Source organism: Heliconius melpomene, chromosome 15 (assembly GCF_056956725.1).
Source record: "Heliconius melpomene rosina isolate 202511_hmr_F chromosome 15, ASM5695672v1, whole genome shotgun sequence".
Taxonomy (NCBI): Eukaryota; Metazoa; Arthropoda; class Insecta; order Lepidoptera; family Nymphalidae; genus Heliconius; species Heliconius melpomene.
This window is the reverse complement of record NC_140403.1, coordinates 9,443,200-9,468,893: the sequence shown is the minus strand read 5'-3', so window position 1 is coordinate 9,468,893 and position 25,694 is coordinate 9,443,200. Positions and strand designations below refer to the sequence as shown.

General features: G+C 37.0%; 1 protein-coding gene across 2 annotated transcripts; it reads right to left on the bottom strand.

The window, feature by feature from the left end:
* Window positions 1-213: 213 nt before the first annotated feature.
* On the bottom strand, window positions 214-18,049 carry LOC146531651 (cytochrome P450 9e2-like). Of its 2 annotated transcripts, none has more exons than XM_085197897.1 (10): window positions 17,807-18,049; window positions 8,158-8,321; window positions 7,281-7,397; window positions 5,550-5,755; window positions 5,127-5,262; window positions 4,333-4,413; window positions 3,123-3,341; window positions 2,931-3,028; window positions 1,334-1,502; window positions 214-618 (listed from the first exon to the last, which is right to left on the bottom strand). In XM_085197897.1, exons 1-10 carry the CDS (start codon window positions 18,013-18,015, stop codon window positions 452-454), a joined length of 1,566 nt encoding a protein of 521 aa, XP_085054023.1. In that variant the 5' UTR covers window positions 18,016-18,049; the 3' UTR covers window positions 214-451. The 2 variants fall into 2 exon arrangements, with proteins under 2 accessions (XP_085054023.1, XP_085054024.1); XM_085197898.1 differs by lacking the exon at window positions 17,807-18,049 and adding an exon at window positions 17,356-17,594.
* Between the last annotated feature and the right edge of the window lie 7,645 nt (window positions 18,050-25,694).

Genomic DNA, 25,694 nt, shown 5'->3' with positions numbered 1-25,694 from the left:
CTTTGAATTCCTATATCACCCCTTTAAGGTAAAAATTTTTAAAAATCCCTTCTTAGTGGATGTTCAGATTAAGAAAGTAAACATCTGTCCAAATTCCACGTTTCTACTATCAGCGGTTACGGCTGTGCGTGCGTCTTACCTCAGTCAGTGAGGACAAGTCCTTTTATATATATAGATTATTTCCAACTATTATAAAAATAAAAAAAAAAACACTTAAAAATAATAGCGTTTATATTTGTTTAATAATAACAGTTAGAAGTAAAATAAAACTGTTAAATGAAGTAGCTTAAAAGTTCTAAATTATATTTTATTAATATTTTATATGAATTACTTAGGTAGGTATATATTATTTAAAATTTAACGATTAACAATCAAAACCATCAAAATAAAATATACAAAACCATATAAAAAAATTAAAAATTATATGTATAAGACAAAAATGTAGCATAACTTATATTCTAGGCTCTAATCGAACCCACGTCCCACCTTTTACTTTGATGTTGAACTCGTGTGGTTTCAACACAATAGGTTCTACGGTCTTCTCGCATTTTACTATCTTGAAGTTAAGTACGAGATTGTATAAAAGGACTTTCAGTTCCATCATGGCGAATCTTGATCCTGTATAAGAGTTATTGTTATATTATAGCCTAATTATGGAAATTATTAACATAAATGAATAATAATAATAATAATAATTTTTTATTGTACACCCAAGAAAAGATACAAAAATACAATAATATTATATAAATGTACAAAAGGCGGCCTTATTGCTTTATAGCAATTTCTGCCAGGCAACCTTAAGGCAGAGGACATAGCAAATTAAGATATGGGTAGGGTGCAAAAAATATAATTAAGGGTTAAATTGTTACCTATGTGCTATTCTTATTTATAAGCTATATTATTGTTAATTTTCTAACAAATCTGGAATAGAGGAACGAACGTCCATCCTCATAAAGTTTCATATTTATAACATTAGTAAGATTTTAATTTCTCTGCTCTGCTAGAGCGTGCATTGATTTCACTCAACTCACTAAGACTATATCCCGTTTAAGCAGTTTCAGGGCTTTTAACACATAATAGGTTGACCAGAGATTCTAGTGTTAAGACATTCAGTTCTTACTCTTTCTCTTTCCCGAAACATTCAGGACATTTCCCGAAATTTAGGTGAAACACACAAAGTCGTGAGCGAGAAAATGTAAGCAATGAAATAAAATATTTTCCCCAACAATACAACCATCGGGCCTAGAATCAAATAGTCTTTTAAATAGAAAATATTATGTACCATATTGTATATATAATATTATGCCTAATATAATATTCGATATTAACTTACCAATACAAATCCTAGGTCCCATCCCGAAAGGCATGAACGTGAAAGGCTTTATATTATGTTTGTTCTCATCGGAGAATCGTTCAGGGTCGAATTTCTCTGGATCAGGGTGATACAGAGGGTCCATGTGAATGGAGTTTACCATGTTGTATACTACATCTCCTGGGTTTAGCTGTATAAATAAACATAATAATTATAATTAGAAATCATCAGCGGTAGTTTAATATAATAATTATGTCAATTGACAGACGAATGCCACCTCAGTCTATCCTGATCATGGGCTGCAAACGTGGGGTTTCCAAAAAGTAAAGTATTAAATAATGTGCAATTTTTTATTTAGTAATCGCAAAAATCAAAGAGTTTATTAATCATAATCACGGCGGAAAGTAGGGAACGGAAGTGTCTAAATGGGGACGGAGTATCTTAACACTAGGTTCCCAGTTTACCTTTGCCTACCCTCCTATGTGTGTAATACAGCGAGCTATACAAACAATATAGTAGAGATACAAAGCCTGACTGTAAATGGGTGTAGGTGCGATTGTCAACCACAGGAATTAATTTTATTATAATTTCTCGGTTTTGGTTAGATAAAAAGCTATGAATATGTTTTATATGACTAATAAGTTACTAAAGTGCGGCGATGAATTCCTCCACTCAACACGTAATGTCTCCAGAATTCTGCAGAGCTCAACGTCACCAAGAAATGAGAATAACTAACCTAACCCTCGTGTGAGATTCAAACTCACAACTGTCGCCTTCCAGACAGAGACTGTACACACACACATATATATATATACATGTGTGTACAGTCTCTGTCTGGAAGGCAAACAAACAATATAATGTATATATATATATATATATTAGATTGTATAATGTATATATATATATATATATATATATATATACATTATATAATAAATAAGATATTGAGTATTTTCGAGATATACTCGAGATATTGACTCTCAACAGGATATGTAAGTATTTGTATTGATTGCATACTTCTACATAATTAAGTCGTTTTAAAGAGAATTGCAAAAATATAGTGCGTGGTAATTAAGTTGATGTTAATTAAAATATCCAGGACTTGTATACGATATCTTATATGAATAGCTATAGCATTATAATTGAAAAAAAAACGCTTTATTTAAAATTGCAATTGTACATATTTTTTTAGCATTATACAATCATTGAGAAGACATCATGTCTAGTGGCGGAATTTAACGCCGCCCTTTAAATACTATATAGTGAAATTAAAAAAATACATCGAGTAGAATTCGTGTGTACATTACTACACATGTATATGCACACATACGCTTTAATAAGCCACACGCTGAATGTTAAGGGAAGATGACCAAAATACAATAGTTAAAACTGCATTTAATTTGGTTAAGCCAACAAACAGACAAACACCTTATAAAATAAATTTTTAGTGTTCCTTCCTACATTAAAAAATATCCTCAATAATCACAGCGATGAGTTACAATTTTGTTATATGTTCCATACATTATAAATACGTTGATAATTGTTTTTTTTAATTAATTGATAAATATATAAGGTACTGCCTTAAAAAATATTATTGGATATTATTAGAAGAACTCACTTTTACAGGCTTAGCGCCTTCCCTCGGCGGAGGGAGTTCATATTCTTTATTGCATACTCTATCCATTATAATGGCACCAGCCCATTTTCTGGAAGTTTCTGAAAAAAATATAATTAAATATTATTCATATGTTAGGCATAACAAGTTATATTCCACTATTAAAATACAATAACAAAAAAACAACATACATACCATTCAAAACACATTCCAAATATTTCAACACGTTCAAATTGTCATACGTAAGCTCCCCATGTTGCTCCTTAAAGCTTATTATCTCCTGGTATAATTTCTCCTGAACTTCTGGGTGTAGGGCAAGCTCGTGCACGCACATTACGACAGCGTTCGCTGACGTCTCGTAGCCTGCGACGAAGAAAACGAAAACTTGGGAGGCCAAGTCGCTTTGTGTCCATTCTGAAATGTATAGTTTTTTTAGTTAGTTGTTGTCTGAAAAAAATAGTGTTAAGACACTCTGGTGGATTCAAACTCATTAGGAGAAATGACATATTTAATATTTTAATTTTCTCGCCCTGATAACAACAGGAAAAGTGCAGCGTTCAGTTCCGCCACTCAACATACAATGCCTCTAGAATTAGGCGGAAAGTGGGGACCGGAAAAGTCTTAATGGGGGTCCAACATTAGGTTATCAGGTTTCCTCAGCCTGCTATGTAAGCAGCAGCGTAAGGCAATAAAAGAGTAGAAACAGAGAAACTAGTGAACCAATGCATCCCTTAGTTAGGACTCTTCAAATGGAAGAAGAGGTCGTTGAAAAAAAAATCCCCCGTACAGGGATCGAATCCACAATCATTCAGTATACATTTATATATTATTCCACTGTACCTTAAAACTTAATTTCAATATCTAATGCAATGCATTTAACTAATAATTCATATATCGATGATAATTACAGCAATATTTGTTAGGAAAATGGTAAATTTGATGAATTTAGATTGAAATTGGTTTTACTAGAACATAATACATACATAATATGTATGCTCTTAATTACGGCCAGGTAATTGACTACTAAATAGCATTTTAAATGATGTAGTTTTGCCTTTAAAACGTGGTTTTTGCTGGTTCATATCCAATTCGGGTAAACTTTTAGGTATATAAAGGAAGCCATCCTGGCTTAGAGGGACGTCGTCTCACTGTAAACGTGATGGTAGTGGGTTCAATTTCTATTAGGACAAATGATAATATTTAAACGTTATTTTTATTTTCCTCGCTCCGGTAAAAAAAATACGAAGTGTGGCGTTAAATTCCGTCGCTCAGCACGTAATGTCTCAAAATTTTAAAAGGGATTGGGAAAATGAGGATCACAGTGTCTTAACACTCAGTTCCCTACATGCGAGATACAGCTAGAGGCAAAAAAATAAGAAATTAAAAAATACAGAAAATAATTTACCACGTTGTACTGCTTTTGGTTTAAACGTATCTCCTTCTAGTGTAAAGTTGTCGTTTCCTTCGTTTTCAGCCTTTAATGATCCTAAAATATTAAATAAATTATAATAAATATAGTCATAGGCAATTGTACCGCAATAGCTCAGTGGCCACCCCTAACCGAGTAAGTTATAGGTTCATATCCACTAAAGGCAATAAAGACAGTATAGGATAAAGCGTGAAGCTGCAAAAACAACTTTCTTCATATAGAACTCAGCAGTACAAGAATCATTAATCAAACCAGGATCAGAAAATTATCCACTTATAATTTCTTAACTCGGATTTGAATCCACAACAATCGCACTCAGCCTTTATAATTTAATTCTACAATGTGTCATACTTCTATATCTTCTATTATATTCATATTTCCTTTTAACATAATATCTTATACATTTATATAATAACAAAGGTTTTACACCGAAAGCAGGAAAATCTGTCACGATCATGCCACAGTATTAATTTCCACGCAATGAGCGCAAAGTACGGCGGCGGCATCCACAGTGCTATATATTATGACAAAATAATAATTATTACTGAATATTTTCATTCCAGTGTCACGCCGTAGGGTCACGTCAGGGTATACCCAGACCTACTCCGTTCTCCTCTTTCCACCGAATTTTAGAGGCATTCCGTGTTGAGGGACACCACAGCGAAGAAATGAAAATATTTTATTAAACATGAAATATTTCCCGGAGTAAGAATCGAACCCACAAGCTGTCCCTGCATCGCAACTGCGTAGTAATATCAGTATAAATTTACCTTTGGAAGCTTCCATGAGCAATTGGATCATGTCTGGTCTTTCTATATTGTTCTTCTTTCGGTGCTCTATCGTACAGTTCACCAAGTCCCTGAAGAATTGCGTCGTTTTTTGTGGGAACAAATTTATACCTAATTTCTGTAAAATTTTTAATGCATTAAAATATTAATTTACTAGGAATTGTCCTCAACAAAGATTATGAAATGAAGTTAAATTGAGGCCGTCGTAGCGCTGTGGGACACAGCGTGTGTGAACCTGGTGGTTGTAGGTTTGATTTCGATTCGGGGAATTATTATTATTTGTATGTTTTTTTTATTACAGCAGGATAAAAGAGGGAATCTAAGGAAAATATTAATAAATAATAATTTATTCGCCCGAGTGGGGAGCCCTTGGCCACTATGGCCTCTAATTGAAAATATACAAACCTTACTAAAATTGGGGAATAGAGCCGTAAAAAAGAAATAGAACCGTTGTAAAATGTTGAATTTAAATAAGTTCAGGCCAGTTTTGTAGAATTCATTGTCCTTGTCCTTCAAGGAGTCTATTTGGAGGCCGAAGCCCGCTGAAGCGATGACGTCATTGGTGTAACGACGTACGACGTCTTCGACATCGACATCTTCGCTTGAGTGTTCTGTGGTTGAAAAAAAATCAGTTAAGTGCGAGTCGGCGTTCCAAATGAGGATTATAATAGACCTAAATATTTGATAATAATTTAAGCTTGATATCGATCTCGAGATAAATGGTTTTGACCGACGGTCAGATTGACTACAAAATGATCTTATAAGGGTTCAGTTATATCTTTTGACGTACGGAACTCTAAAAAAAATAAATTTATATCTAGAAAATAACAATAAATAACTTTGGAAACCATAAAACCGTGTCAATATGGCGTCTACAATAACTTTCACATAGAAAATGTAATCAGAAAATTCGTTAATTCAAATTTCTCATTATTATAATTGCTTAGAAACCAAACAGGGGCCAAAATCATACGTCGAGTTAGCATTAAACGTAGATAGCGTTCACACAAAGTTAAATTAGATTTAAATGTCATTAAAAGTTTCATAGCGTTTAATTCAAATTATAGCAAGTAAATGTGTACAAGTTGATTAATTCCGCAATTGCTTTCTTTGTTTGTAATTTTCATATTTGGGTTTCAGCTTCAGGTTACTTGGAGCTTAATTTGTTTACTTCATTTAAATACTGACTTCGAAGGTTTGCTATTTGCAATGGTTGTGAGTTCATGCCACACATGCCACAAGCAGTGTAGGCAGAGGGAACCTGAGAACCTTTTGTTAAGCCACTCCGTTTCCATTAACACATTTCCATCCCCCACTTTCCGTCAAATTTTGAGGCTTTGCGTGTTAAGTGGCGGGACTCAACGCCGCGGGTTGCCTCGTTACCGTTATAGCAAGAAAATTAAAATATTAAGTATCTCATTTCTCATAGTGAGAACTGCACCCTCAATTCTGCCACCAGGCCACGATGGTCTCAATCGTATTTAAAGAAATATTTATCCCGAAGGCAGGGTAGGCGTGGTGACCTTAGAATCAAGACATTTTGTTCTCTTTATTGCGACAGGCATTGCGTGTTTAGTACCAACAAAAAAATAATAAGACATAAATATAGCTTAGAATTTTTTATACGTCTGTCCCAAGAGTCACAGAGTCACATTCAAAACGCTTATATGTAATTGGCCTCTGAACGTCGCAATTATTGATACAAGGTCAACCAAAGGACACGTATAATGTACGAGTATATTGATTACACTTGTTATTCAAATCTTTTGTTTTTTTGGTTTAGTTACGCGCTGTAGTAGGATAGGCAGACGGAACTTGGGAACCTAGTCCATTCCCATTAATATTTGTACCGCCGCTATACCTACTCTGGAGATTTCATAGACATTCGGAACCACAACCGTTGTTTGTCAAAAACCTCTTGCTGTGCCTTGTCTGTCTGGGATTTGACCGAAATTATTAAAGGAAAAACGGAATATTAAAAGAATGAATAGAATATTAAGGAAAGCGTGGTATTGAGTTCCACAAAAAAGTGGGCAAGGAGTTTTAACACTAGGTTCCCTCTGCTTAGCCCGCTGTGTACGGGATACATCGTGAAATTAGTAAATGTTTCAATAATTTACGATATTAACTAATTACCTTGCAAATATTTAATAATATTGCCGCTAATTTCCGTCATGAAAGGCATCATACGTCTCATCTTTGATCCTGTGAAAGCCGGGCTTAGTGTGGTGCGCATGTCGTGCCACTTTTCACCTGTAAAAGGAATCAAATGTTATATAATATTTATATTTGAGGCCGTCACCGCAGCGGCTCAAGGGTGTGACTGTAACACGACGGTTACGGGTTCGATCCCCACTCGATTTCAAATAACTATTATGAGAGAGACGAGAGTATTCTTTATGTGAAGTTTATTGTGCAAAATATTATTGTATTAATTACTAATTCAAAATAATAGGTGATTTACTGATTATATTTAAAATACGTTATTTTTGGAGTTGCTCGTTGTCCCACAATTATTATTCGGCGCTGTCCTTCTCACCGAAACGAACCAAAAAAAGTCCAAACAAAAAAAAAATAAAGAACTATACGGACTGTCCTAACACTAGGTTGCCAGGTTCCCTATACTTACCTTGCTATGTTAATCTAAATAAATAATTAATTATTAATAAAATAAAAACAAAAAATATAGATATTTGCTTGTAAATGATAATACTATAATTATAAAAACAACATGTGCTAAAAATAACACACTGATGTACGAGATATGAGCAAGCGAATGTTTTTTATTTCATTGTCGATGTTTTTGTTATTAGCCTACTATATAGGGTATGCAGAGGTCACGTAGTGTTAAGACATTCCATTCGCCACTTTTCGCCCAATTTTCGAGACATAGCGTGTTGAATAGCGGAATTCAACGCCGCGCTTAGTCTTCTTACTAAAATAATGTATTTACTTGAGTGGGAATTGAACCCACAACCGTCACGTTATAATAGTAGTAAAGTTAAGAAATTACCTTTCAACATAATGAGACTCCCACCAAAAAGTGGTTCGGTTTCTTCAGAAAAGAATTGTTTGTGATCAACGAAATGATCGAAGTCCTTAATAGTGATTGCCTTAATTAATTCAGGGTCCCTTATAATATATATTGGTGTGGTTCCTTCAATGTAACCGACATATCTGTAATTTAATAAATGTAATAATTAATTACTCTAACTTTAAGCACTTTTAAACTGTTTTTCCATGTTTAAGAAAGAAAAATAGAATAGAAAATAGATTTGGAAAACGTATAAAAATTTTGTCGACTGGTAGTGGGTTCGATCCTCACTTGAGGAGATGAAATATTTATTTAAATGTATATTTCTATTTCTCAGCTCTGGTGTCGAGGCAAAGCGAGACGTTGAGTTCTGAGACTCAACGATTATGAGTAAATATTAAATTTTTAAGTTCGTGATATTGAAAAATATTAATTGTTATTTGTTTGAATAAAAATATTAAAGATATGGAATAGGATATTCGGTCAAAGTTCGAGACGAAAACGACGGGAATGTTGATTATTTTCTTTACTATCAATATTTTGACATTATGTGTACTTGTCTACATATTTATCTTGGTTTATTATGGAATTATTAAATAATAAATGAAATTATACGTATTTAATATGTACAATCGTTATTGGTGGATTCGATACTAACATGGATATTTTTTAAATTTTTTGTCTGGTGTAGTTATTTCTTAATTATTTATTTTTGTTGGGGCTGGCATATAACCTAATTCTTTTTAAAAAAAAAAAAAATGCGAAAATTATTTTCGCTTAATTTCGTCCAATTATGTACTTCCTGTCAAATTTTCGATCGAAATTGGCAACAGTCCCTAAACCATGTTGATTAATTAACATTTAAATTTTAACTACTGTAATATTGTTGTATATTTTTTTTGGTATTTATATATATAAATATATATCTATACTAATAGAATAAAGCGGAAGAGTTTGTTTGTTTGTTTGTTTGTTTGTTTGTTTGTTTGTTTGTTTGTTTGTTTGAACGCTAAGATCTCTGGATCTACTGGTCCGATTTTCATTGTTTTTGTTTTGTATGAAAGCTGCATTCTTCAGAAGTGCTATAGGCTATATAACATTACATTACACATATACAGGGTGTCCCAGGAGCCAACGATAAAACGAAACCAGGTGATAGACCAAGTCGTGACAGTTATGAGAAAAATATAAAAAAAAATCTTTGTCATGTATTTTTCATATTATATTGATTTTAAAAAATATCGCAAAAACCGACACCCTGTGATGGTTTTTCACGTCCCTGGACTACAAATATTACTCTTTCTTCATTTTTTTTTCTGTAATGTAATCATGAGTAACCCTTCTATGAATTACAGTTTAAGATTTAAACATACCTGCATCAGTTTTCAATAAAATGTGGTGTTTTTGCCAAACATTAAATTCAAAATATTTACTACACCCAACTTTAACCGATTGTACTATAAAAAAAATGTACTACACTGTTTTTGCAAGTAACTTTAAAAGTTGGCGCATTTAATCTGGATTCCGAAATGGTACGACACTTGCTGGATTACTTCTTTGTTGAAGAGAGAAAAATCGAAATACACGATAATCGGGATGACGTTCAGCTTTTTGGTATCTTTTCCGATACATTCTAGCTGCAGCATTTGCGTTACATAACCATTCTCCATGAATGAAATGCATATTGGCAATGTGTCAAAGACCGAGTATATGGCCTGCGAGAGCCCGGACTCGAGCACTGTTCTTATAAGTCCTGGGCCAGCCCCTAAGTCAGATAAGCGTTGCCTGGGCTAAGTGTTTAGTTTAGGGAGGAGACTGGTGTGGTCTGTGATCGCAGGATACCGTCCAAACTCTTATCCGTCTTATAGAGATCGTGATCGATGCCTTCAGACTCGTGCATGACGGATCCAAGGTACCTGAACTTTTCCAACTTAGGGGATGGGGACCCAGGACTTATAAGGACAGTGCTCGAGTCCGGGCTCTCGCAGGCCATATACTCGGTCTTTGACACGTTGCCAATATGCATTTCATTCATGGAGAATGGTTATGTAACGCAAATGCTGCAGCTAGAATGTATCGGAAAAGATACCAAAAAGCTGAACGTCATCCCGATTATCGTGTATTTCGATTTTTCTCTCTTCAACAAAGAAGTAATCCAGCAAGTGTCGTACCATTTCGGAATCCAGATTAAATGCGCCAACTTTTAAAGTTACTTGCAAAAACAGTGTAGTACATTTTTTTTATAGTACAATCGGTTAAAGTTGGGTGTAGTAAATATTTTGAATTTAATGTTTGGCAAAAACACCACATTTTATTGAAAACTGATGCAGGTATGTTTAAATCTTAAACTGTAATTCACAGAAGGGTTACTCATGATTACATTACAGAAAAAAAAATGAAGAAAGAGTAATATTTGTAGTCCAGGGACGTGAAAAACCATCACAGGGTGTCGGTTTTTGCGATATTTTTTAAAATCAATATAATATGAAAAATACATGACAAAGATTTTTTTTTATATTTTTCTCATAACTGTCACGACTTGGTCTATCACCTGGTTTCGTTTTATCGTTGGCTCCTGGGACACCCTGTATACTAATATATTTTAAAGTACATTCTAATTTGACATGCAATTTATTCTGCCATGTTAATAACAACCGTCGTTGCTACGCGACCGCTACCGCGACGTTTTGATATTCATCCTTATGAAAATAAATATAATAGTCACTTTTTGCATTTCATCTAGATTGAAATTATAGTTTACTGTATAACATACTAATAAATAATTAAGGAGATGTCACTGATTCCAAATGACCTAGCCACCTAGCGGGCGGCACAGTATGACCGACGCGAACGGGCAGTTTTTTTTTTTTTTTTTTTTTTTCGGACTTGACTTTAATGCTGTTAGCCTTACTGGCCTTTACAGCGACACCGGGTGGGTAGGGAAGAGGGTACTATGTCCCTGAAAATATGCAGGCACTGTGTGGCTGCCTGTGGGGAGTGCCGACGACGCAAGGGCGCCCCCTGCGGGGCTCGAACCTCGGCTTGCGGTCGTCGAGCGGGCTGGGAGTTTCCCTATTCTAAGCAAAGCCGGCCGCGACACAGAAGCCGCGACCGGGGGATAAAATTAGACTAATCTAAGGGAGCTAACGGTCCCTAACCGCTGGACCCGACGGCGCCGAGGCGCCGCCGGGCCGTGAGATAAGCTAGACTACGTCGTCGATTCCGGCGACGACGGTGTGTGTGTCGTGCGTGTGTAGTGTGTTTCCTACCTACGTACGGGCCGTTTGCTACGGTAATGGCGTCATCGGGGTCTAAGAGGACGCTACGCGGGCGTCTACGAATCGCGTGAGGCGTGTAATTACACGCCTCAGCGACGAGGGGGTTCGCGTGCGAGCCTGCGCGCTCAAAGTAGCGCTTCGCTAAGCGTTTGCAGTGCTCGTGAATCGATTCCAGTTCAAAATCTCTATGTAGGTCGACATTACGCACGTACCAGGGGGAACCTGATGCGATGCGCAGGAATTTATTTTGCACTTTTTGCAAGGGAGCAAGCTTGGTGTGCGCGAACGCAACGCAAGCGTAAGTAAGGACAGGTCTAATACAAGCTTTGTATAGTGTCAGCTTATTTCTAAGTGACATTTTACTATTCTTGTTTATGAGATAATATAATCTATTGAGAATGTACTTTGCTTTATTGCAGACTTTTGTAATGTGGGGTTTGAAAGTTAATCTAGAGTCTAGAGTGACACCTAGATATTTGACCTGTTTTTCCCAGGGAATGGGTTTGTCTAAGAGATGGATGGTAGAGACTCTTATATTTTTATTGAGAGGGAAGAGTATTGCTTTACTCTTCTCGGGATTGACTTCGATTCTCCATTGGCGGAACCACTCACCGAGTGCGCGGGCCGCTTTCTGGAGTCGATCTTTTAATAGGATAGTACAACGCGAGGTTGTGAAGAGGGCTGTATCGTCGGCGTACATAGCCAGGTGAACACCCGGAGTGAGCGGGATATCACTGGAGTACAACGAGTACAGGATAGGACTTAGCGTAGAGCCTTGTGGCACGCCTGCGCGGAGGAGGCGGGGGGAAGAGAGAGTGCCTTCGACTTTATAGCGAAAGTATCTATTCGAGAGAAAGTCCCGCAGGATGTGTACGAGACAGTCTGGCAAGCCGTAAACGGCGCGCAGCTTGTAAATCAAGCCGTTATGCCAGACTTTATCGAAAGCTTTCGCTATATCGAGAAAAATAGCAGCTGTATTGCTGTGAGAAGGATCCCTAAGGTTGTATCGAGCTATATGCTCTACAACACGGTGGACTTGATGTATGGCGGAATGTTTCTTTCTGAAACCGAATTGCTCATTGCAGAGCAGAGAGTCGGCCTCTACCACCTCTGAGAGTCTAACGAGAATGATTCTCTCGTAAATTTTACCTAAACAGCTGAGAAGGCTGATAGGTCGATAACTGGACGGGATATTACGCGGCTTATTAGGCTTGGGAATGCCTATGACTATGGCCTCCTTCCATTCGTCGGGGAATGAGCACGACTTAAGAAGGGAATTGAAAATAATGACCAATAGAGATATAAACTGAGCCGGTAGGGACTTGAACATTCTATTAGACAATTTATCGGGCCCCGGGGCCTTCCTATCTTTGAGGTTTTTGATGATGACTTTGACCTCGTCTTCGGAGGTCGGGCGGAGCGGTTCCCCTTGCGGGGGCGTCAGCGCCCATTCTGCGACCGCGGAATCCACACGCGCAATGTGGCTCGGATCGCAGGGCTGACTACTCGGGGTACATTGAGCCTCTAAACTGTCAGCGAGACATTCCGCTTTTTCGGTGTCATCTGCGGCAATTGAACAATCTGGCCTAACTAGAGGAGGCATAGTCGAGAGACAATCGACTCTAAAAGCTCGCGACAGCGCCCAGAATGCCTGGTGCGATGGAGCGAGCCCCTCGAGCTTCTTATCCCACGACTCACCGCGCAGAAGTTCGAATTCGAATCGAACTCTCCTCTTTAATCTGTAAAATTCCCTACGATTGTTGTCAGTCGGGTAAGTATCGTGTCGTCGCATAGCTACGTTCCTGCGTCTAATCAATCGCCTGAGCTTTTCTGAGATATCAAACCTACCGTCGGGCAAGTTTGTTACCTCTTTCGAACAACTCTGGATTGTATTTAAAATATAATCGGTAAATTTATTCGCCGCGTCTATCGCTAGCGCCGCGGAGTCGGCGATGCCAGGTATTAATTCCTTAAGAGGGGATTCATTCGAGCGGAGGAGCTTTGCAAATCTCCTCCAGTCGACCACAGTTTTGGTGGGAGGGCCAGAGGGGCGCTCGTCACCTAACTTGAGAATGACAGGACGATGGTCCGAATCTAGGTCGAGAATGGTATCTATTGAACGTTGCGACAGTGCAACGTTCGAAAGTATGGCAATATCGAGTACATCGCCTGTGCCGAGGACACTAAAGCGAGTGGGAGAAGGCGGGCCTATAACACAAGCGTTATATTTCTCTGTGAAGGCTAGAAGCCTCTTGCCGCTGACATTAGTCACCGACGAATTCCAAAGTCTATGTTTGCAATTGAAATCCCCGATCAGAAGGACCGAGTCTCCCATACTAAGTAGCGCCAAAATGTCGCTTTCTAATAATTGCCTAGACGGCGAACGATAAACTGAAGCTATAATTAAAGGCTGATGGCCTGTGAGGAATACCTGACACACCGACGCCTCGGCTGCTTCGAGAGACGGAGGGTCGAGTGGTATACAGTGTAAATTCTTCTTGTAATAAATCATAGTGCCTCCACCGTGGGTGGCTCTATCATTTCTTACAATCCTGTAGTTCGCAATGCCAGGACTACGAACAGCAGGTTTAAGAAAAGTCTCCTGTATACATAAGATATCTAATTGATGGGCGTGCGCGAAGGCGCTCACAGCCTCTTTTTGGCGTTTGACACCGTTTGCGTTAAAGGTCGCTATTGACAGGGCTCTAGGTTTAATACGCGCGAGTTGCGAGTCAGCGGGCCGTGGGGTAAATCTATTTATGACCGCCATTGGAAAAATTTAAACCGCGACGAAGCCTTGAATGGCTTCGATGAGATCTATATGATCTATAATAACTTGAGCGCGATCGTCGGAACCGTTCGTGTTCCTAAGTTTCGCCGCGAGGACTTTGATTTCTTTGAAATCAAAACATCTAGCGAATCTTAGCACAAGTGCTAAGTCGCTAGCGTTAGAAGAGGGGGCGGGCGCGGCGCGGGAATGCGCGGGTGCGGGCGCGGGCGCGGCGCGGGAAGGCGCCGGGCGCAAGGGCGCGGTCGCGGTCGCGCCGGAAGGCGCGAGCGCGGGGCGGGGAGCCGCTACCTGAGGGGTAGGCGGCTGTACCGGTGCCGCGGCGAGGGCGACGACCGGTGTAGGTGCGGGTTTAAACCACGCATTCTCTTTAGGGAGAGGGGCGGGCTCGTATTGAGTAGGAGCCGGCTCCTTTTTATTGGAGGTGCGCTTTTTGCCTCCGCGCCTAGTGCGTCTGCGCGGCGCGCGGGAGCATCCGCGATAGTTCGCGGGATGGCCCTGCGTCTCGCATAGCACGCAGCTTGGGGGCACAGCGGGATCGGGGACTTTGCGGGGACAATCCGCAGTCGCGTGATCGTCTAGGCACTTAACGCACCTAGGCCGCGCGAAACAATTGCGGGCAGAGTGCCCGTATAATTGGCAGCGATGGCACTGCCCTATGAGACCCCTCGTATGTGGGGGTTCGACTCTGATGCCGGTGAGAGAACACACCGACCTCAGGTTGAAAATTTCCTTTCCCTCCTTAGTGAGGTCCAGGATAACAAGAACAATGTCGAATTTCGCTTTAGTGCGAGAATTGTATAGACGGTGCGCCTGGCGCACGGGGAAGCCCTTGCTTTTGAGATCGTCAAGGACGAGATCGACTTCGATCTCTTTTGGAATGCCCTTAAGGACGACGCGCAGTTGGCGTTCGTCCTCCAGGGCGTAAGAGTGGTACCCTATCTGGTACTCACGAAGGAAAGAGGTGAGTTGTCGGTGTTCCGACGAAGACCTGACTTGGATTTTAATACCTACCTGCGTTAAACGCGCGGTAGTGTATTGAATATTGTGGCTATTAAGCCACTGGGATACTTTTCCCCATTTGTGCTTCTCTTGCACATAAATGGGTGGCGGCGGTTTAATACGGGGGGCGCGGGGCGCGCGGGGGGAGTCGTCCTCTTCCCGCTCAACCGCGGAGGCGGGGGCAGGGGAGGGGGAAACCGTTAAGTCGTTCGCGCGGGAACGGCGGCCGTCGGGCTTGTTCGCCTTTTTGGGCGGGGGGGGGGCCTTAGGGGCCCTGGCCTTACGCTTGGCCGAGCGGGATCCGACGGTCTCGAAACCGTCATCATTTTCCGTATCAGAGGAAGGGCAATTGCCCACCTCCATCTCTTCACCAGACTGGATCGGTGAGGGGTCGCGGGAGTGCTCCCTCGGCGGGGCGACTCCGAGGTCGCAAAGCCCACCGGGGAGCATCTGCTCTTCATCGGCGCTCGGGCCGGCAGCTGAAGGCTGCATATCGGCATCTGGGCCGAAATCGGGCGCGCTAGGCGAGCTAGGCGCGTCATGGCGCGTTTGCGCGAACTTGACCACGGCGTTATACGTATCGCCGTGGAAGGTCTCTAAGTACCTCAGTAGCTCGGAGCGACTGAGGCCGGCCATACTTTGTCTCTCCCCTCACCTTGCGGCGAGGGACGGGGTGTGTATTTTAAAACTACACTATATTTGGCAAGCAAAATCTACCGTCGGTGAACGGTAGGTGAGTACCTAACTAAAAACAACTGTGTATCCACTTACTGAACAAACAATCCGGACGCTGGAAACGAGCGATGCGGGACTCGGCAACCACAGGGCAACGCAGCGCAGCAGGACGCCACGCAGCTCAGCAGTCGCAGGAATCCGCAGCACAACACTAATATAAATACAGTAGCACTTCGACAAGGGATCGAAATAAATATAATAGCCCAATTGTGCAACCTCACCGAAGCAAGGCCGAATCGGATCTGAACGGGCAGATGACGTTGACGGTTTTATAAATTTTCATACATTTTCGAACTTTATTTGTTGTTTATAATTAATTTAAAATACACTTTGATTCTCTTCTTATTTTATTTGATATTGCCCGCTAAAATTATCCTACTTAATAGAGAGAAATGTTTAGTTATTTCGTAGAGTCGATATCTATGTACGCACGTACGGAAAACTTTAGGTACTTTTTCTAATATTAAGAATACCTATCCTTTAGTTACTTTTAATCCTTTTGTTAGTTCATTTCAATAACTCAGATATTTTTTTCTAATAATGTGTATCTACTTATTATTCTTTTTGATTATTTGAGCTTATATTTTCTTACTAATTCTATTGAGAATTGAAAATAATTTCATGAATATATTTAATATATATTCTTATAGTTGAAGCAGGCGTAGCCGCGTCCGGGTCCACTAGTATATATATATAACAATAAATATACGAGATACAATACAAATGAACTGATAACCATTATAATTACGAGCATATAAATAATATCTTAATTAACGAATAACAACTTTGATAATGTTATTAATTAGAAAATTAAGTTATATTATAAAATAATAATATAGATAAGAACATAATGATTGTCAAATACATAAACAAATACAGAATTTTTTAATTAGGTTCTTTTGATTATTTTAGGAAAACTTTTTTGAACATTTTTATGATGCTGTCGCAAGCTTAATCTATATACAAGTAGATATTAAGAATTACCAGTAAAAACTGTATTAAATTAGTTATCTTACCGCACATTTTTCTATGCCAAATCTTGACCAGAACCTTGCCTTAATTAGATTTATTAAATTTTTCAAGAATTCTACATAGGTACCAAAATCAGCACCTAGTTTCGTTTAGCCAAGCAAAAATAATATTTAATACAAAATATCCTTTGACCACTTGAACCCAGAACCATAGTGCTTGGTAACATTTGGTGTAACAATGACTTGTTTGTACTTTTTCAAATATTGCAGGAGACGCTCTCAAAGTTAATAAATAACATTTTCACATCTATTAACATATGTAACTTAAAAAAATATACAATTTCGTCGTTATTGCTTCAAATAAGCGATTATATACATGTTAATTTTTTTTCTAAGAACTTACTTTTCATCTGGGAAAGCTTTATACACAGCGTCAATATCTTCAATCATATGATTTCTTACGAAAGTACTTTTTAAAATATTGCCAAAAATGGGAACACCGGGTATATATTTCACCCCTTTCTCCTCAAAAAAGTTTTTATTTTTTTTATGTAAATACAAAAAGTAAACTATCAAGGCCGTTAAGGCAAATATAACTATTTCAACGATCATTTTGTATGAACACCCGAAATGTACTGATGCTATGACAAAATCATTTCATACAATCTGTGTTAGTTATCATTGCTGCGTAATTTGTGGTTTTGATTTATAAGCGCTTAGCGATTTTTTTATTTTTAATTATTTTAAGCCAAGTACTTGAAGCTTTTACCTTAGATAGATAGTTTTACCTTAGAAATGATGCACATACATGTAAAATTATTATATAATTAATAAAGAGTTCAGAAAAAACTTACTTTTCATCAGGGAAAGCTTTATAAATTGCGTCAATGTCATCTACAAAATGATTTTTGTGGAATGTGCTTTTTACAATATTACCAAAAATGGGAACACCAGGTGTATATTTCACCCCTTTCTCCTTAAAAAAGTCTTGATTTTTTTTATGTAGATACAAAAAGTAGACTATTAAAGCCGTCAGGCCAAATATAACTATTTCAACGATCATTTTAGAAGAACATCCGCGATGTACTGATCCTATGACAAAGTAATATTACACATATGTACATACATACGTACGATGTGTATTCGTTATCATTGATGCGTAGTTTGCAATAATAATTTAAAAGCGTTTAGCGTGTTGTTAACGGCGTCACGGTTTTTGCTATTTATGGCTGTATTATTTAGGATTCAATCACAAATATATAGTTTTCAGATATTTGTCTGAACTGCCAAATTTTCTAATTCTAGGTTAACCAGAAGTACCCAATTAATTGAGATTACCCTTATAGAGTCGAAATACGCGTTCTTTGCTATACAAACAGCAATATTTTTTTAAGTAAATGTAGATATACGTTTTCAGAAAATCATGGGGTCTTAGATCTATGTATATAGTCTGGATTTCACCTCGATATCTGCAAGAGTTCCTGAGATAAAGGCTCTTGACAGATACACAGACAGACAGACGGACGGCAACAAAGTGATCTTATTACGGTTCCTTTTTTCCTTAAAAACATACTTATAGATTCTTTTGGCTTCTTGTCGTAGGATCGACTTTTAATCTAAATAAAATTTGTCACAATCTTGTAACTTAAAAATTCTATTCAATTGATAAATTTATAGCGTCGGCTCAATGCTCTTGAACATCCTTTTATTAGTTAAGAGTTTTGTTTCCCCTCGAGATTTTGTGATTGTTCATGCGCTGACCGTGTGAGGGTAAAAATAAATATAAATTGCTTTAGTATGTATAAAAACAATTTTATTATTACTTTTTTATTAGTCAACTATGTTAGAAAAATATAAAATATATATATGTTAAAATTTCGATAGAAATCGTCTACGTACTATATAGATTATTACATTTCTGTCAATTACTTCGATATCATATCTTTAGACAAGCACATGTTAAATAATTTCCTCTACAATATTAATAAACGAAGGATTACCAGCTAGAAGTGCAATATCTCAAGAGGCTTTGTACTTTAATGTCTCAATTAATCAGTGCTCGTACGATAAGATAATAGCTTCGTAGTTTTAGTGGCTAAATTGTACTATAAATCATAAGATTTTAGGTTCAAATTTTGTGGTCTACAAAACTTAGGTAATTGTTAGTGTGATTGACATCAATCACAATTCTACACAAAAATCTACAACTGCTATAGATTGCGCTCGGAGCTGTAAGTTATATATGATTAGACTCAAGCGGTTTAAGAGGCTACTAGCCTCGAAAGAGGACACATCAGATCCTGACTCCATCATCAGATCAAGTCCATGATACCATATTATTTTATTGTCTCCAAAGCTACATATAGTTATCATGTGTATAGTAGTATAATTTTTACACGCTTGTGTCCTTGCGGGCCTTATTATTATTCACTTTGCGATAAAGAAAAACTAACAACTAAAACAACGCTACAATACTTTTATTTTAAAAAAGGTCACATACTAAAGGAACATCTGTACCAGATATAATCCTTGCTTCCTTTTTATTATAGACACTTAATTCAATTGAATTTGATTGACACCACTAACGTGAAACAGAGACGCATTCACTACGCAATGTTGCGGAAATTGGATAGTGAATGGATGGAGTGTCTTAACAATAGATTCTCTCTGCCAATCCTGCTATGGGAAGTGGGTGCCAATTGATGTAATATTATCATTTCTACACTGACAACTTATAAAACACTACCTAAAAACATATATAAAAACCTGTATTATTTATTATAGTACAAAAAATTATAAAATTTATTTAAACGACATCGAAACAAAAATAAAACTTACAAATCGAATCCACGACCCACCTCAATAAAACACCACCCTCTATAACCGACGTACGCTGGTCCGTTGATTTTGGTCCGTCCACATAAACACAGGTAGTTTACTCTGCGCTACACTCTGTATGTATATTTTAAACCATAAACCAATAGTTCATACATTTATTCATGAGTGCCGCATTTTGCTGAAATGTATGTACTAGTTTGTATGTAAGAACATATTATGTTTATATGTATGCTAGTAATTGTTCTTTGAATGTCTTGAATCATAAAGGGAACCTGGGAACCTAGTGTATAAGACACTCCATTCCTATTAAGATATTTTCCCCACTTTTCGCCGAACGCTAGAATCATTGCGTGTTGAGTGGCGGAACTGAACGCCGCGTTTTGCTAGAGTTACTTATTATCTACCTATATATATAAAAGGACTTGTCCTCACTGACTGAGGTAAGACGCACGCACAGCCGTAACCGCTGTGCGTAGAAACGTGGAATTTGGACAAAAGTTTACTTTCGTAATCTGGACATCCACTAAGAAGGAATTTTGAAAAATTTTAACCCTAAAGGGGTGAGATAGGGGTTGAAAGTTTGTATGGAAAAAAATTTAAATCGGCACCGATTTATAAAATTTAGATTAGATTAGATTTAGATTTTAAAAGTATTTAATTGAACACGTTTTTCATAGTTTTCTAGAATTCTCCCCCTAAGGGTGCAAATAAGGGGTTGAAAGTTTGTATGGAAAAATCTTTAAATCGTCACCGATTTTTATAAAATTTTAAATTTAGACTTAAAAATATTCCATTGAACACTTTTTCCATGGTTTATTAGAAGTCACCCCCGAGGGTGCAAATAAGCAGGCGAAGCTGCGCGCGTCCGCTAGTAAAACAATATAACTCCATTAAATATATTGTTAATCAAGAAGCTTACACGATTACGTGATGCGGAGCTCCAAATATCATTATTTCTGTCTACCATTAATACATTGTGTAAGACGTGTTATCGTTGTAATGTATGGATATGACTTTACAGCGTAAACTGAGGTTAATTGTGATATAAATCGATCAAATTGATGTATTTGTATTATAATATAAAAATTAGGCGCAGTTAGTTGACTGGTTATGTTAAGGCAAAGCGCGGCGTTGAGCTCAGTTCAAGTTCAGTAAACGTGTCAGTTGTAGGTTCGATTCTCATTCGAAAAGATGCATTATTTTCCTTGTTCTAATAATAATTATATTATCTGGAGCCCTAGCCACCGATGGCTTGGACCCTTGTCCCGCCATCGGAAGAGTGGTTTTTTTGTGTTTTTAAATGTATCTTTTTTATAATAATTTATATTTAAAAATGTACAATTGATTCACTAATTTAATAGAAGTATATTCTGATTATATTAGTAGAACAAGGAAAATAATGCATGGTGCGGCGTTGAGCTCCTCCACTGAACATGCAATATGTGAAATTCAGGTGACAAGTAGGAAACGGAGTGTCTTGATTTTATCTAGATACCCTGCTATATGCAAATAAATAACCTCTACATTCAGAGTTAAATAATCCTTAAGAAAATATTCATTCAACCAAACATTCATCTTAATATATTGCTTTTTAAGCGTCTAATCCCTAACTTAAACGATTGACTTCTTTTGAAAAAAATCTTCCTTCATATATGATGTGTTATTTTCACTCACAAATATATCCATTTATTTACAACATATTCGTTATTGGCGATATAACTGTAATATTACTTGGTTATGTAGAAAGAAGATGAAGTGAGCGTTAAAGAAAATTTAAACGGACCCCTTAAACCTGCACATAGGTTGGGTCTTAGGTACTGATCTGTAACTCCTCAACCTGCAACAGCACAAGTCTGGCTCTCGCCAGAGATTAAGATAAGATTAATGTTAAGTAGTTTCTTCTTATTATGTTATACCAATACAGTTTAAACTTTATGATGCTGCTAATAATGCTAATACATTAAATTAAATTAGCTTAAGTAAATTCGATTTTGTATCTTTTCTAAAAACGTATTTTTATTTCCTAAGTGACATAAGTACAATTTTTACATAGTACGCAAAGATAATCTTGTATTAAGACATTCAGTGACGTAATAATAAACAACATTGAAAGTAAGTATATTTATTTAAAAAAGAATATAATATAATTAAGAAGTGGAACTCCCTGCCTGGTGAACTGTTCCCCGACAAGTATAACCTGGCCCTCTTTAAAGAACGAGTGAATAGGCACTACCTAGGCAAGCATGCTCCACCTCCGTTCGCATCGTCACTTACCACCAGGTGAGATAGCGGACAAATGCTAGACTATCAACAATAAAAAAAAAATTAAAAAAATTAAACAGCTAAGGCATATCCATATATTGTTAATGTAATGAGATTACTCTTTATTACGTTATTACCCTTTACTTAGAGACGTTTTGGTTTATATAATATTGACAGTCATGGTTTCGCTTTCACTCATTAAGCTCGCTTTTAAAGTAACGAAATTCTAATCCACAATCTTATATACTCGTATAATAATATTCTCACTCAGAGACGTTAATTAGTGTTTAATTGCGTTTAGTACATTGCCAGTGACTTTACTTATGGGGTAGCTTTAACTGGTTCAGGGTGCAATGTTTGTCTTCATATTCGACTTAAGAAATGCTTTCATTAAAATAGTAATACTTACTCTTAAAATCGGTATTTTAATGATTTTATTATTATATTATCATTTGTGACGCTTTTAGGCCTTAGGTTTTAGATTGAAAGTAAAAGAAATTGGTGAACGGAGTTTCTCCGTTCTCTCTGACTTTCCCATTACGGATAAAGCATGACGTTAAGTTAAGTTAAACATACATACCTATATTTGGAAGTAGGTATATCCACAAAATCAATACAAAAAAGATACCAGCGGGATATTGTATTTCAAAGAAAACAAAATGTCCCCCAAGATTGTTGGATGTATAGATAGATGTTTGTTCATTAGATGCCGCTTGTTTATTCAATACTCGTATCAGATGCGTCAATATCGGCTTATCTGCAATATTATATGGCAGTTATATTTATGCCGCCAGCACGGCGCTTTTGATATTTTTTTTTTGGGTATTTTTCATTGATTTTGATATTGAAATAGCGTAACTTAACGACGCGTTTAATATACATCTTAATAGAGTGGGTAGTGGTAAAAACCACTTTGAGTTTGTCGTAATGTAGGCACAGCGAGCGATTGTAAACGCGACGGATATAGGTTTGATTCCTAGTCAAGGCCTGTTTTATCGATTAGGTAAGTAAACGCCAACACGCGGTATCTTGAATTTTAAGGGGTAAGTAGAAAAGCTCAACGTTTCAAGCTCAAGGCTTCCCGACATGCGAGATATAAAATGTAGCTAAAAAAAGATTTTTTGTACTAAATATCTAATTTATTTATGCCATAAACTTATATATCTGATATTTAATATGTGAAACCTTATAATACTTTTTTGAAAGTAAATAATGAAGTTGTCATTTTCATACTACGAGGCAGCCTTCTCAAAATATGCCTCGAGCTTTTATATCTATGATTCAAATACACGTGTGACATCAACCTGCCTCACTATATTTTTCCTCATATAATTGACTAATATCTATATATTTCATGACTGCAAAAATGCTATGTTTATTATCTTATTGATAGTATATTTTATTTTAATTAATATATTAGAGAGAAAGTAGAGAACCCATTGTTTCAGCACTACTCCAAAATAGTCGCTTACCCATCTTTCCTACGAAATGCATAAAAAAAAACTGTCTCAAAAAATCACAGCAAAGTGGAGAACAGAGTGTCTTAACGTTAAGTTTACGCTTAAATTTTAATAAATTCTAATAAATGTATTCTCAAAAAAATTGGCAGTTATACTTTGATGACAATATAAGATTATGATATAAACGGACTGGAACGATGATGGAACCCGGAACCTCTGGAGACCTATATATTGGAACTCTCCAGAGGTTCCTAGTACAATTTATAGCTTCGAACACATTCTATACTACCGATGTCACTAACATAGACAGTTTACCAAAAGTCAATATAATAGCCAAACATTTTGTTATATCAACAAGTAATTTTGATAAATGTTATCTTAGTATCTAACCCCGTAGTGGGGTTGGGAAATTGTTTTCTGGAGCAGATAAATATGTCTCGTGTCGGCTGAAGCTTGGGCACATCGATCATAATACGATTACAAGTCACCCGACTTACTGTGGCCAACATTTATGTATTATGGGGAAAAAATCTTTTATCAATTAAGGGGTAGTAAGATAAGGGGTCAGGTAAACATGACAGGTTCATCGAACTACACTCGAGTGATATATTTAAAATTTACATTTTCTAGCTCTGGTGGCGATAAATTCCGCCACTGGAGTGTCTCACGCACTCACTCACTATGCTTTCTCTGCCTAATCTGCTATGTGCGGGAAGCTGGGAAATATAAAAAGTATTTAGGGTAGTGCATCTATATATACTGTATGTTTCCTCGATCACGATTTCAAACTTAGTATTAGTAAATATTTTTATTTGATTAAAAATATAAATTGGGCGTTGGATTTTATAACCACCGTTGGATTTTTCAGTGAACATGCAAAAATTGAATAGCCTAAAAGAAACGTCTAATCTTTTTCAAATTAACATAAATGGAAAAAGAAATATACGAGTATTTTTTTATATTTATCCTAATTGTATCCTAAATACACGACACCCTAATCTCAACAAAATCTGTCTTCAACAGGAAAATATAGGGCGAGTTTGTAGATAACGAAAAACGTTGTGAGTCACCCCCTGGCTGGGAACTGAATCTACACCCTATCAACGAGTATATTCGACTATAAGTATATTATTGATGAATTTAGTTAGCTTGTTAAACAGAGATTTGTACTAACAAAATGTCAACTTTGCTGACATGTGACCAATTAATTTGGTTAGTTTTATGCTTGTTTGTTTAAATAATAGTGGATGTCGTTCTGATGTTGGATTTAAAGGTAATGATGTATACTATTCGGGGGATTATTTTTTATTAAATATAGTAATAATATATTATTTTTATATTAATAATCTGGAATATTTATTTGGGGCCGACGTGGCACAGCGTACTGCTGCTGTACTGCTGACTCTAAATGCGATGATTATGGGTTCTATTTCCAATGTGGGGAATTAATTACTATAATTTTCTCGTTCTAGGAAGAAGACGAAACCCGGTACGTTTTTTATCGAAAATTAGGCGGAACGTGGAGAACGAATGCACTTGTAGCTCTCTGTCTGCCTATATTTAGGGGATATATTGGAAACACGTTTCTTTAAAATCATACGGATCTTTAAAATGTTATTTGACTTTATATAAAGGAATATACATTTTTAACATAATTTCTGCAAATAGGATTTGAACCCAATACCTATACAATATAACACAAATCAACCACTACACGAACTGGTATCCCCAACTATTCCAAGTCAGCAGTGGGTACATGCTTGCTACATTATTGAGTTATGACACTTGATTGTAGTTGATGGCCGTTGTTTAGCTGAGTTATGTGAAACTTCTACGTAGTTCAGAATACTAATATACAGCCATTTAATTATATAACCCTTTGTGATGAAATTGTTTTATGTGTTAAGAGGATTTGACAAATATTTAAATGTTAATTTTGCATTGTTTTATTTTAACCGACTTATAAAGGGACGGTTCTTAATTTGGTCGGTTTATATTTAATGCTATTCTCGAACTAATGACGCATTATAAATCGAACAGTTTGTTCTTAGATTCGTTTTAAGCTAAACGTAAGTTTTATTATAGCTTCAGCATTTTCCTATACATAGCAGGGTAGATAAAGGGGACCCTTTGTAAATGTACTATGTTTCCAATTTTCCGTAAAATTTTTAAAAAATGATTT